At 41.4% G+C, this 14,448-nt stretch overlaps 1 protein-coding gene across 1 annotated transcript in view; it reads right to left on the bottom strand.

Moving 5' to 3' along the window:
- Nucleotides 1-12,243: 12,243 nt before the first annotated feature.
- Nucleotides 12,244-14,448, bottom strand: part of IPO8 (importin 8) — a 51,463-nt gene continuing 49,258 nt past the window's right edge. Inside the window, exons 24-25 of the mRNA XM_090272971.1 lie at nucleotides 13,733-13,849; nucleotides 12,244-12,808 (exon numbers count right to left, since the gene is read on the bottom strand). Coding sequence (XP_090129097.1) covers nucleotides 12,711-12,808; nucleotides 13,733-13,849 — 215 coding nt within the window. The 3' untranslated portion in view covers nucleotides 12,244-12,710. The remainder of the gene's footprint in view (nucleotides 12,809-13,732; nucleotides 13,850-14,448) is intronic.

Raw genomic sequence — 14,448 nt, forward strand, 5'->3', positions numbered from 1 at the left:
AAGTGTTTTAAAGTAGCTGCGCTCAGCAGAACTCTTCAGAAGTCCAGGCAGAAGGCAGAAATGAGAATAATAGGAGCACAGAGAGGGATGTAGCAGCAACAGGACTCAGAAATCCCCAGCAAAAGTGTTCTTCCAGAAGGGGAGGAACCACCCTGAGTGAGACCTGCTGTGGACTGGACTGAGGTTGAATAGGTTTCAAGAGCTAGAGAAGACAGAGAAAGGTGGAAGGTGCCCAGGGGTATCCAGAGTGGGCACTATCAAAAGCAGCAGCTGAAACACACCCTCTAAAAATGAAGGGATCGCCTTCCCAGAGAGGTACAGCATTGGGCGAAGTAAGCAGAGGAGTGAAAAACAGGCTGTAGATATCATCATGAGTGAGGTGAAGTTCAGTGGAGCATATTTAAAGGGAAAAAAAAAAAACACCACAGTTGTCAACCTGCTCTCTGAGTCTGACTCTACTTTGCTTGTTAGTTCATTAGATTCCACATATGAGTGAAATCATATGGAACTTGCCTTTCTCTGACTGGCTTATTTCACTTAGCATAATGTTCTCCAGGTCCATCCATGCTGTTGCAAAGGGTAAGATCTCCTTTTTATCGCCAAGTAGTATTCCATTCTGTAAATGTACCAGTTTTTTATCCACTCATCTACTAATGGACACTTGGGCTGCTTCCAAATCTTGGCTATTGTAAATAATGCTGCACTGAACATAGGGGTGCTTATATTCTTTCAAATTCATGTTTTGGATTTCTTTGGATATATTCCCAGCAGTGAAACCACTGGATTAAAGGCAGTTCTATTTTTTCTTTTTTTCTTTTTTTTGAGGTAACTCCATACTGCTTTCCACAGCAGCTGCACCAGTCTGCATTCCCACCACCAGTGCGCTAGGGTTCCCGTTTCTCTACATCTTTGCCAGCACTTGTTTGTTGATTTGTTAATGATGACCATTCTGATTGGTGTAAGGAGGTATCTCATTGTGGTTTTTATTTGCATCCCTCTGATGGCTAGTGATGTTGAGCATCCTTTCATATGTCTATTTGCCATCTATCTATATGTCCTCTTTGGAGGAGTGTCTGTTCAGGTCCTTTGCCCATTTTTTTTTATTGGATTGTTTTTCTGTTGGAATGGAGGGGGGCAGTGAAAGGATTGAGCAAAAAAGGGAAAAAACTCGCAGACACAAACAATAGTGTGGTGATTGCTAGGGGGGTGGGGTGAAGGGAGGTGGAAGAGAGTATAGAAGGGATAAATGGTGATGGACAAAGACTTGACTTAGGGTGGTGAACACATAATACAGTGTACATGTGATATAGTGTAGAATTGTGTAGCTGAAACCTGTATAATTTTGTTAAAGAGCATCACCCCAATAAATTCAACTTAAAAAATATTAAATAAACAAAAGATTTGAAGTAATAATGATGAAAACTCTCCACATTTAATGAAAAACATTAATCTACATAGCTAAGGATCTCAAGAAATCTTAAGTAGGATAAGTTCAAACAGATCCACACCTAGATACATCATATTCAAGCTGCCGAAAGAAAATTTTAACATAGCAAGAGAAAAACAATTCACCACAGGGGAACAGAAGGGAGCCATATTGAAGCAAACAATGTATATGTACTATTGAAAATTAAGTGTTATTCTAAACTAGATTGTTTAATGTTAAAATGCATATTGTAATCCTCAGAGCAACCAATAAAAAATAATTCAAAAAGTATATAGTAAAAAGAACCAATGAAGGAATTAAAGTGGTATGCCAGAATATATATTTTTAACACAAAAGAGGGTGATAAGAAAGGAACAACAAAAGACACGAGATATGTAACGACAAGCCTTTCACTGCACCGTCTGTGGAGGTAACCCTTGCCCCTACTCACTCACATTTCCCTTATCAGCTGCCAGTACCCGGTCAGGAAAGTACAGTGCATTCAAATACAAATTATAAAAATAAGTTATAGTGTATCAATTATTTAAACTCTATACAATAAGAAAAATGTGGGGAAGCACAGCAAATGTATCCTGTAAATAAAATCCACAGGCTGAGTGGAGGGGGGTGAAGACGGAAAAATCAGGACAACTGTAATTTTTCCTGTTACATAGTTGTATACCTTCTGGACAGAGCATATATATGAGGGACACAAAAAAACTGAACTTATCTTCCGGAGGGTGAGCCCCTTGTAGTACAGGCTTCCCCCTCTAGATGAGTGTTCTAGGAACCCATCTGTGTCAGTGTACCAGCTGGTGTTGTTGTGAGAGGCTGCATTTGGCTTCAGTAAACTTTTTTGAAGACAACACGTTTGCCCATTTCATGACGAGTGATTTACAAGTGCACCTGCCCACACTGCGCTGAGTGTTCAGCAATTTTTGACCAAAAATATCGTGACCCCTGTGTCCCAACCTCCCTATTTGCCTGTGTCCCAACCTCCCTATTTGCCTATCTCACCCTGAACACCTTTTTTTGTTTCCCCAGATGAAAAAAATCCTCAAAGGGAAACACTTTGCAGATGTGGAAGAAGGGAAACAAAAAATGGCAGAAGCACTAAAAGGCATCAAAATCAACAAGACCAAAAACCCGTATGAGCAGTGGGAAAAAGTCTCGATAGGTGTATTGCATCAAATGGAAAGTACTTTGAAAGTAACTGGTTTAAACATGTAAAATACATAATTTTTTATAAATAAATTGTTTTTTGGGTTCTCCCTCACATATATATTTTTACTTATATGCTTATTTATATTTATATATTATATATATATTTATACATATATATGTATGTATATAATCTCACTATCTGTTCTGTTTCTTTGGAGAACCCTAACAAGATTAAGTCAAATCCATCGTCTGCCTTGAGGGCTGTATGATTTCTTATTGCTTATGTTCTGTAGTAACTGAGAAAAAGTGGCAGAGTATCAAGTAAGAAAATAATAAGTACTGACTCCAAGTTGCTAACAATAAGAAGCCACACATACTGTGCACCCAGCACAAAGCAGGCCATTGAGGCAGGGGTGGGACAGAGACATGTACACGACTTCAGTGTGCTTCAACATGGCAGTCCAGCCTCAGCTCCGTCATCCCTCCATCACCACTGCCACCCTACAGACACACACAGCACATGGTATTCTCCAATGTCAGAGCCTAGGAACTGTGTAGGTGAGGTGACGTTTTCATTGGAAGGAACTGACTTTGCTCCTAGCTCCCCAAATGATGGCAACATGATTTATACCATCACCCACTTTGCTTTCACATCTACTCTTCTCCCTTCATCTTTTTCTTCTTTTTACTGAAAGGTCAAAACACTCAGTGAAACCCAACTACAGTCATTCCATCTCTAAAATTCTAGCAGGTATTTAATGAGTTTGGCACACTGCTAATACCAGCTAAATTTTCAGGTAAGAATAGTGTGTGATATGGAGAAATCTAGAGAAAAATAAGAAACTGAAGGGGGAAATAAATGAGAAAAATGAAGCATAAAAACTTGCCAAAACCTGTGTCCATGACCTTTAAAAGTCATGTTGGCCCATACAAATTCTTTGTAAAAGCAGAGAAGGCCATACCAAGAATTAAGAATTTTTAGAATGTTTTACAGACCGTCAAGAAAGTCATGCGGGCAAAATAGTTTTTGAAATTCTGGAGATAAGAAAGGTCACCATTCTTTGCCTGCCACTGGTAACAGAATGAAGGCGGCCTCGGGGGAAGGTGAACGGCCTGACAGCACCTCCCCTGACAGTCCAGTGTGCGTGAGTAAAGGCAGAGTCACACAAAGGCACATTTACTTGAAGGAGACCAAGCTATGCCACTCCAGAATATGCCACTTAGTCATAATTATCATTTTGAGAAGGCAATTGAGAATCAATAGTTGCAACAATAGGTGTCTGCCTTCCCCTGATCCACCTGAAAACCATACATAAATTTCCCTCTGTGAAGATGTGCCTCACCCCCACCAGGAGAGGAAGAGTAACTCATCACCAGAGATGGACAGTCAACACCACCATAAGTTTGCATAAAAATACTTGACTTAAAGAACTTTTACCTTCATTAGTTTTCCCCATATATTTCCTAGTCCCTCTGCCACGACTTACCATCCCTGAAGCCCACACCCACTTTCCTTTGTTAAAATGGTACATAAGCCCCTGAACCTAACGCCTTCTTTAAACATTCACTTCTTTTCTGTGAACTCCCATGCACATGAATATTAATAAAAATTGTGTATCTTTTCTCCTGTCAACTTTCTTTTGTTAGTTTAATTCTGAAGCACCCAGGTATTGAACCTAAGACAGCAGAGGAAAAGTCTCTCTTTCACTCCGTCTCTGTGTGTCTCTCTCTCACACACATGTGCACAAACACACACATATCTATACAAACACACATATACAGACATATAGACACATATATACATACATATCACCAGATGCTTTTAAATTTTGCTTTGAAAATGTTGTAAGTTAAAATTTACACTGAGGGTCATGTTTACAATCTTATGAAAGTAGGCAGTACAAAAACAGATCCACCATAAAGAAATGCACTTTACAGCATTTTAATATTTTAGCTCTTTAATTATTAAGGTATACATTGAAGTATGCTGATTTCATCCCATTACAAAGTCTCACAGAGGCTCTGCCAAACCTGATTGACAACATAATCCATTGTGGTTCTCCACATGGCAGGATAAAATTAACAACACTATCACCAAATAACCACCACCGAGTGGCAGCTCAGCAAGACCTAGGGAGGCAAACGCCTGGTTACTATATTACATGAGCAACCCTGTTCTGCTGTTCAAACCCCACAGTCAATTCTAAACCCACACATTTCTGAAAATCAGATTTCCAAGTGGAATATAAACATGTGGTGGTAAAAATACAGTCCAAGGGCAGAGAGACAGGACCAGGCTCGTGAATGCATTTGAAAGAGACAGAAATATCTTTACAGCAATGCAAGTACATCAAGCATGTTAATTTGATCTATTGAAGAACCAGTTCAATTGCATAGTTTAGAGGAACTGACCCATGAAGTCAGTGTAACTAGAGATAATGTCTGAATATGTGAAAAGTTAATTCAGCCATGGTTGCAAATGGAGTTTTAAGCCTGTATAAATATAGCCTATAAATTAGATCATGGCTTTTCATTTGTAGAAAGTTTTGCATATTAAAAACAACTGACTAAAGGAACAGGACTCATGGACAATAGGGTGGTGATTGCTGGGGGAGGGGATATAAGGGGAATAAATGCTAATGGAAAAAATATAACAAAGATTAAATTTTAAAAATAACTAACTAAAAATAAATAACAGGCCCTGAGAACAAATGCCTAGCATTTGAATATAGATGTAAACTGAATCTAAGTCACAGATTTTGCCGTATCTTTTTAGATAAAGCTTAGTTTGAAAGTAGACAATAAGACTACTTTAGGAAAATTCAGTTATTATATGCACTTTTCAGTTTCAACCTATTCTGGAACCTCCGGCTGGGGAGGAATCTTAGAGGTTACCTAGTTCTGCTTCTTATCTGATGCCAGCATTCCCTCACCAGTGCTCCTGCATGAGAGATAACAGGTTGCATTCCTAGCATTTCAGGGAGTATTACCTTTATTCACCTTGCAGAGTGCAGGAGAGTTTTAAATGAGCAGCGTGTTAGTCGTCTATAGGAGCGTAACAAATTGTCCCCAAACTTAGCTAAAGACAACAATTGTGTACAATTCCACACGGAATCTGAGAGTCAGGAACCCAGGAGTGGCTTAGTTGGGTGACATGACTTCGCATTCCTCATGAGGGTTTTTAATTAAGCTGTCAGCTAGGCCTGCAGTCTCTGGGGACTTGGCAGTGTCAGTGGGAACAACCCAAGGAAAAGCAAGGACCACTGCGGGTCATCTCAGAGGCTGTCTATACCTCAAGCAAAGAACAATCCACCCGGGGCCACACGACTCTCTAGATGAAAAAGAGCTATTTTGTTTTCTACATTCATTAGCCTTCTTAGTTGTAAGCAACAGCAACCAGCCCTAGCTAACATCAGTAGAAAAGGAATTTAATGAAAAAATCTTTGTCTCTCACTGAAATGAAAGTCTCACTAAGGAGACTCGGAAAATGTCAGGAACCAGAAGGTTTTTGAATGAATATACTAAATACAAAATACAATGTTTTACACTCGTTTAGATACTGTTCTGTCATAAGAGGGACATTAACCATGACAACCTATGGGATATAATCAAAATGCACATTTATTTTTACCTTCCACTTGCTCTTTAAATTCTATCCACTGGAGAAAGTGTGTCCCCAGTTTTAGATGAAAATGCCCAGTGGGCCCAATAATTTTCTGATCATGCTTAGGTAGTAAGAGGCCCATCATCACTTTATACTGCAAAACATGATCTTAATTTAGAAATTTAAATGTCTAGACTTTCGGCCAAGATGGAGGCGTAGACAGTCATGCTGTGTCTCCCTCCACAACTAAGAAGGACTACAACTACCTCAAAACTAGAAAGAACCAGAAGTTCCAGAAAATCAAACTACATGGAAGTCCAGCAAACAAAGATATAAAGAAAATATACTCAACCAGACAGGTAGGAGGGGCAGAGCCAGGGTGGAGAGGATGTGGTGTGGTGGCGGCAGCAGCAGGCTGGCAGAAAGCACAGTCCATGTTTTAAAAAGTCAGGAGGGACACCTGGGGAGTATTTCCAACTCCTCACCGGACCTCAAAGCCCACAGTCCCAGCACTGGGGATAATCAAGCCTCATTGCTTCTGACTGTGCAGACCAGTGATGGTTGGGGTGGAGGCAGAAACTGCCGGTCTCAGCAGAGTCCACTTGTTTGAAGGGCCCCCACGGTCCTAGGATGATCGCAGACCCACCCACTCTGGGAACGATGGCCATGGCAGCAGCTAGAGGGGCGCCAGTCCAGTGCGGAAGTGGGAGAGGTGCCTAGAAAAGGGGCAAGTGCTGGACAGGCGGCATTGTTCCCTCTCGGGCCCCTCACCCACATACAGCGCCACAAAGAGGTGAAACCGGTCACCCTGTACTGACAAGTCCCTAAGGCTCCGCCCCTTACAACAGGAGCATCAGTTCTACCTGGGACACGGAAGCAAACAAACACAGGAGCCTGTCAGAATGAGGAGACAGAGAAGTATGGCCCAAAAGGGGGAACAGATCAAGGTTCCAGTGGGAGAACTAAGCGACAAGGAGATAGCCAACCTAACAGATGAGGAGACAATCTAACAGACACAGAATTCAAAAAACTGGTGATAAAGATGCTCACAGGCTTGACTGATATGCTTGAGTATGGTAAACATATAAGAGAAGAAGTAAAGGCTATGCTAAGTGAAACGAAGGAAAATCCACACAAAACTAATGGTGAAGGGAAGGAAACCGGGGTTCAGAGCAATGATTTGGAACATAAAGAAGAAAAACAGTCAACCAGTGCAGAATGAGGAAGCAAGAATTGAAAAAAATGAGGAAAACTTCCCAAATTTTGTGAAGGAGATGGACATACAGGTCCGGGAAGCTCGAAGGGTCCCGGGTGAGCTGGACCCAGAGGGGACCACACGAGGATGCATCATGATTGAGATGCCAAAGGTGAAAGATAAAGACAAAGTTCTGCAGGCAGCGAGAGGCGGAGAACTGTCTACAGGGGGGTGCCTATAGGACTATCAGCTGATTTCTCAGGGGACACTTTGCAGGCAGGAAGAGACTGGCAAGCAGTATTCAATGTGATGAAGAGCAAGGACCTACAATCAAGATTACTCTATCCAGCAAAGTTATCATTTAGAATGGAAGGGCAGATGAAGTGCTTTCCAGACAAGGTGAAGATAAAGGAGTTCATCATCACCAAGCCATTATTATATGAAATGTCAAAGGGACTTACTTAAGAAACAGAAGATCAAAACCATGAACACTAAAATGACAACAAACTCACAAGTATCAACAACTGAATCTAAAAAATAAAAACAAGGTCCAACTAAGCAAACCAGAGTAGGAACAGAATCATAGGTATGGGGATCATTTGGAGAGTTATCAGCTGGGAAGGGGGAGGGGGTGAAATGGGGAAATGGTGCAGGGACTAAGAAGCATAATCGGTTGGTACAAAATAGACAGGGGGAAGTTAAGAATAACGTAGGAAAGGGTGAAGCCAAAGAGCTTATATGCATGACCAATGGACATGAACTAAGGGTGGGGGGGGATTGCTGGAGGGAAGAGGGTTACTGGGCAGAGGGGAGCAAAGGGGAAAAAACTGGAACTACTGTAACAACATAATAAAATATACTTTAAAAAAAAATTTAAATGTCTAGCCCAAAATATGAATATCTGTGTTCAAAACTGAGACTCCTACATCTGCCCCACCAGGGCCTGTGTATTTGTTTTCTATTGTTGCCATAACAAATTGCCACAAACTCAAGGCTTACTGCACACAGATTTGTTATCTTGCAGTCCTAAAGGTCAGAAGTCCCAGATGGGCCTCATTTGGGATAAACGTCAAGGTACTGGCCGGGCTGCATTCCTTTCTGGAAGCTCCAGGTGAGTCCATTTGCTAGCCTTTTCCAGTGTCTATAGAGGCCGTCTGTCCACTCACAGCCCCATCCCCCACCCTCAAAGCTAGCAATGACGGCGTCAGGCCTTCTCATGTATCTCTCAGATCTTCTCTTCTGCCTCCCTCTTCCACCTTTAAGAAACCTCGTGATTATACTAGGCACACCTGATAACCCACAATACGCTTCCTATTATGTGGTCAGCTGATTCTCAAAGTGAATTCTATTTGCAACCTCATCCCCCTTTGCCATGTAAGGTTGCACATTCACAGATTCTGGGGATTAGGATTTTGATATCTTTAGGGTAGGGGTAGGGTGTCATTATTCTGCTTACCACAACCTGTAACACAGCAGCCAAGCAAAGGACAACCCCTAGGGAGGATCAATATAAGGTGATAGGATCATGAAAGAGCAGGAAGGGAAAAAGCATCACCTGGCCCTTGCAACTGGTTGAGGTTAGGCCATATTCTGTAAACCTGGGCTGACTTCTCAGCTGTAGGCACATTGGGAGAGTCAACACTGCTTATTTGTTTCTGCCTTCAGAGAATCCCCGGCCCTGGCGCCCAATCACAGCCCCAGGGAAGGCTGGGCAGCGGGCAGCGGCCTGGATGCTAGCTGTAAGGAGTGCTCAGATCTCACTAGAGTACATTGGAAATATGGTCCCAGGTAACAAAGGTTTCCAAATACAGCTCTTCATTTAACTATGAAATGAAATGAAGTGAAAACTGTTCTTGTTCCCACCGAAGTAAATAATACCTTCATGAAGAAATACTTCTTGCTGGAGTCTACCAATGTTGAACATTTTATTTTATGCAAATATGCTACCAGTCCTGATACCACCTGCTGAGAGTTGTCTGATAGGAGCAACTTCAGGGAGCTAAAAAATTGAAATTGAATTTATAGTTTTGGTTATTGGGAATGATGAAAACTGAGTTATCTGGTTTGGAACGCTGTGATAAATGCACACAATAAGTTTCTTATTTTGAAAGTACTATACAAGTTTTACTAATAAATCAATTTCTCCTTAACTCTACTAAATAAATGTTGAGCAAATGTTTAAATATCACTAGATCAGAGGGGAAATCAAATTGCTGTCCTTCTTTACATATCTGTTTGTAGACAAATAATTCTATTTCAAGTGGGATATTTTAAGGCCAACTGACTTCTCCAATTTAGCTATTACAGAGCCTTGCGCCCTCCCTTCTCTCCACAACACAGTCGACTCTCCTGCTGGCACCCACTCCCTTCCTACAGGCCACCCCCGGCTTCAGGGTCAGCCACAGTTGCCCGCAGTTGGTGCTGCTTCTTAAAAGCATAGTCCAATCCTTTGTTCATTGATCTTAGGACCTCACTCACCAGCAGACTGCCGGGGCAGCACGTGCACACTCATCTCAATGGAGAGTGTAAAACAGAGACAGGAAGATTATCATATAAGGCATGCACGCACACACGCACGCATGCACGCACGCACACACTTTGTTAGTCTCTGATCACACAGCCAAGTTCCCCATGAATTTATTATAGTTTTCAGTCTCAACTGCTGAACAGAAAACTAGACTGTAATTCATTACATTACTTAAATGACATAGTTTAATATAACTTTTCTACCTTAGGCATGTTCCCCAATTAACAATTTACTGGTTCCATGTGGTCATAACAGAAATTACACATGGGGAGAAGCTTACTGCCTCACTAGGTACATATTTTAGAACCCAAAGGCCAGCATTCACCACTCCCCTCAGTTTTGACAGCTCCTAATTTGATGGCAGCCCATTAGGATGCAGCCCCAGTTTGAGCACATTTTCTTGTCCTTCCAGGTCCGAATGTGGAGAGGACCTCTGCTTTTTCAGAGCTTCTGTCCCACTCATGTAGACATTTTGGTTTATGAGATGGGCTCCCGCTCCCAACCATGCCCCATTTTTTTTTATCCTCATGAGGATATGCTTTTTTATTTTCTTTTTTTCTTTTTTTTAGAGAGAGAGAGAAAGGGAGAGAGAAATAAATATTAGTGTGAGAAACATCAATTGGCTGCCTCCCATATGCACCCTGACTAGGGATCAAATCCACAACCTAGGTATGTGCCTTGACTGGGAATCGAACCCACTATCTACTGATGAACAGGTCAGCATTCCAACCAACTGAATCACCCAGCCAGGGTGATGCCCCACTTTTTAGTTGATTCTATGAGTCCTGCTCACTCTCCCAGACCAACAGCCACTTTGCTCCAGGAAGCTGTGAAAACACTGACGGGTTTTTAACCACTGGCCACATTTCAACAAAACTCCACATTTCAGAAATCATGACACACAGCAAAGGTCAGGATTCTGGAATCAGTCCGCATTTTACTTTACAGTACATTCATTTAAGTTCCTGCATTTCCAAGATAACAAGATCACATTCAGGTTAGCACTGCTGGTAACAAAATTATACAACTACCCTGGCTTCAAAAACAAGATGGGATGATACACATTAACAATTACTTCCTTTTAACACTGCAGATGACAATACCTCACAAAATAAAAGTCACATGCCTTTTACAATCCAGTGTGAAGGCATAATAGGTTACAATTAAATGATTTGGGACATGGATAAAATAAGTTTCAAAGCTTAAGACAGCTAAACTTTCCCCCAACACCTTTTTCTCCTCTAGCCCCCAGCTGGCACATTCAACATCAATTCCTTGGGAACAGAGGAACAGAGGAAATCACAAGGTCATTTAACTCTGAAACTCATGGCTTCTTAGGCTACGCCTGTAAAAACTACTTAAATAACCTGAAATTCTAAAGAGAGTTAGTATTAATAAGAGATGGTACGATAGGAAGCACCTGGAGAAAATTCCTCCAGTCACTAATGGGAAATATAAGCAGCAGACATTTCACAAAAATGGAAAACTGTATCACATATAGTAATATATTAAGTTCTGAAAATATACTTTCACTTTACTGAATGAAAAGACTATGATCCGTGTTCCGGTCTTGATCAGCTCAGAAAAACAGCTGTTACTTTCCCCTGCAACTTTTTTGATGGGCTATCTTACATTATTACCGTCTAAGAGTGCAGCTGACCATCAGCGCCAATCCTTGACAAACATAAGAAGCCAAACTGAGTTATAATAAAAGACCAGAATGAATTAGGCAGGAGAAAATTCACACGTGTGAGAAAGCACGAAGGTAGATTTGGGTCTTTTTCCTAGACAAAAAGACACTGTTACAAAATGTTTTAGACTGGGGTCCCACAGAGCTGGAATGATAAGCTATTAAAAACGCAAACCCCACCCAGACAGGCAGGGTGCTTACGTAGCGCCTTTCTCCCAGAAGTTCAATGGGCTGTAATATAACTGTCGATTCACTGCATAATTAAGTACATGGTTCATAATATACTTAGACTTACTAATTCCAGTGACTAAAGAGTCCCTGCCAAGAAATTTTTGAGTGCTGAACTTACCAGGTTATAAGTGAAACTGATACTCATATTTGCTGACTCCAAAAGAAATACCACCTTTCGGGGCTGAAAACATGATGGAAGAGGGAATAAGACACTACTTAGGAAAACCACAAAACACCTGAATGAAAACCCAGAGCCAGTGCATATGTTACAGCCCCTGAAGAAAGCCCCAGCAGCTGGGTGAGCAAGGGGAGCACTGATGTTTTTGAAACCAGAGTGACGTGTAGCTAACTGCCTAACCGTAAATTCATATAGTAAAATGCAGAATAAGTCAACATACCACCAAGGTTTACATTATATCTAGAAATATGTTTTATGCTTTAAAAAAAATTGCAATGCACTCCAAAAAAATGTTTTCAGATAATTCATGTACAACAGAAGGCACTGTTATCCGCATAAATCCATTGATTCTGCATGGCAAAAACCTGAGACGTGCAATTAATCCAATCCTCTAAAACCACCTTGGTCATTCACCCTTTGGAGCATATGATGTGTCCTTTTCAGTCCAATGATTATGTTTTCCTTTAATCTCATACATTACAGTAGCTGCTTAAAATACATAATTCAGGGTGAGAAAGGTCAAAGGGAAGAGTGGATAAAAGTACCGCCCTCTGCCAGGAAGTAAGTGGCACAGCAGGAGGGTGCCAGGCAGCAGCTCCCAACCTTCCCTCCCCGAGACTCCCGCATTCCCCTGGTGAAGAGAAATATCCCGACTCCCGACGACACTTGGTCTTGCTTGATAGGTGTTCCATCTCTCAGTTGTTGCTAGGCATAGTCCCAAAGTTAAATGCAGAGAGGACTCCTTTATTTTCAAAGGTGAAGCCTCCTTGTTGTTCAATCTTCTTCTTTGCCTCTAGCATTTGCCAAGAGAAAGGGTGGGGGGAAAAGAGGAGTATTAGAGTATTTAAGGTGACAAAGCTGGAAATAAACTCAAAGAAGGCAGATTCTTTATACTTAGCACTGTGAAGTAACGTCACTCGTGGTATTAATTATCCTGCCCTACAGACCACTGGCCTTTAACAGACTCAAGTCAGTAAGGAAGTATGTTTACCATTATTGGAAAACTATTTGCTAACAACAAGCAAAATGAAAAGTCTCAAAGTTGAGTTCCACTAAACTAGCTCCGTAGTCTCTATTGCTGAAAAGACAGCCAAACCTCTCCTACCAGGAAGAAAATCTGTGCGGGACTAAAAATCTAAGTCAATGAAGAAAACACGGGTTCTACACTCCAGATGCCTATTCCATGATGTCTCCCATGAAAATATTTTTGTAATCACAAAATCTATTCCACTGATTTTCTAGGAGTGACCATAATAATGTCGGCATAAAATAATGTCTTCAGCTCAAAACCCAAAAATCAACAGGAATCATCGATATGTAAAGCCCAACAACGAGCAATGGAAAACCTTTCACTTCCAGGAATACAAGCTCCTTACAAGAACTCATAAAGAGCCTTTGGTCACCTGTGCTTGAGCTGTTTAGGACTGTGATCCAGCTAATTAACTCCCTCTCAGCAAGACTCATCCCAACCCTTACATCTTACCTTTGGTTCCAAAATAAGATGAGGATGTGAGTGACACTACCACCAAAAGACACGTTTAATGCACAATGTTTTGTAAAGCTAAGCTATCATGAGTGATTAAAAGATCATACAATAGTAATCCCTTATTATCTTGAAAGGCTGGCCTCTAACAATTTAAAACACAGTACGTAAGTGTCACCAGGCCTGTTAAATAAGGGTGACTTTAGCACACTGACACATGCACTCTAATCTGACCTGCCACTGCTCTCCGGTGCTCGGCCAGCGCGTACACCTCCTGCAGCGCTCGCCTCTGATCTTCACTGAGTGGTGCCACCAGCAGCTGGTACCAAGCAGCATCCCGATTCTGCACAGCTGTTGCATTCGGAGGGACGAGGGTACGTGGAGGAGGAAAAGATAAGGGAGCTCAGTGACAAGTATTTCAGACAATAATAATGACATGATCAAATTATAATGAAATGATCGCAGACAGTATGACACAAGAAGAACAGACAAACACAAGGTGATGAAACTTATTCCAACAATGGATTATTTATAAGGATCCATTCAATAGCCATCTCTCTGCGGTTATCAAAGGACAGCTGGATGTTGAAAATCTCTGCGTTACCTAACTCTCTGCCTCCTTTACCTTCTTCCTAGGGTTTTACTATATGAATGCTCCCTAACAGCCAGCTCTTGGAAACACCTGTACCCACTAGTTACCATTTCCCTCCAGGATTCTAACACTACCTGCAGATTCAGCATCACACCTACACCAAGAACTCAAATTTATACCTTTAGGCAAAATTTGTTCCCTCAGCCTCCTGGACTTTTCCATTTGGATAGCTTGCCTCAAATTCAGCACAACTAAAACCAAATTTAACATTTTACCTCCCAAACCCTCTCTATTTCCCTATTACCAGCACAGTTCTATCATCTCCTAGTCAACAATCGTGAAGCCCTAACATCTTTTA

This window comes from Furipterus horrens, unplaced genomic scaffold, assembly GCF_987537825.1.
Source record: "Furipterus horrens unplaced genomic scaffold, mFurHor1.1.pri manual_scaffold_4, whole genome shotgun sequence".
In the NCBI taxonomy this organism is placed as follows: Eukaryota; Metazoa; Chordata; class Mammalia; order Chiroptera; family Furipteridae; genus Furipterus; species Furipterus horrens.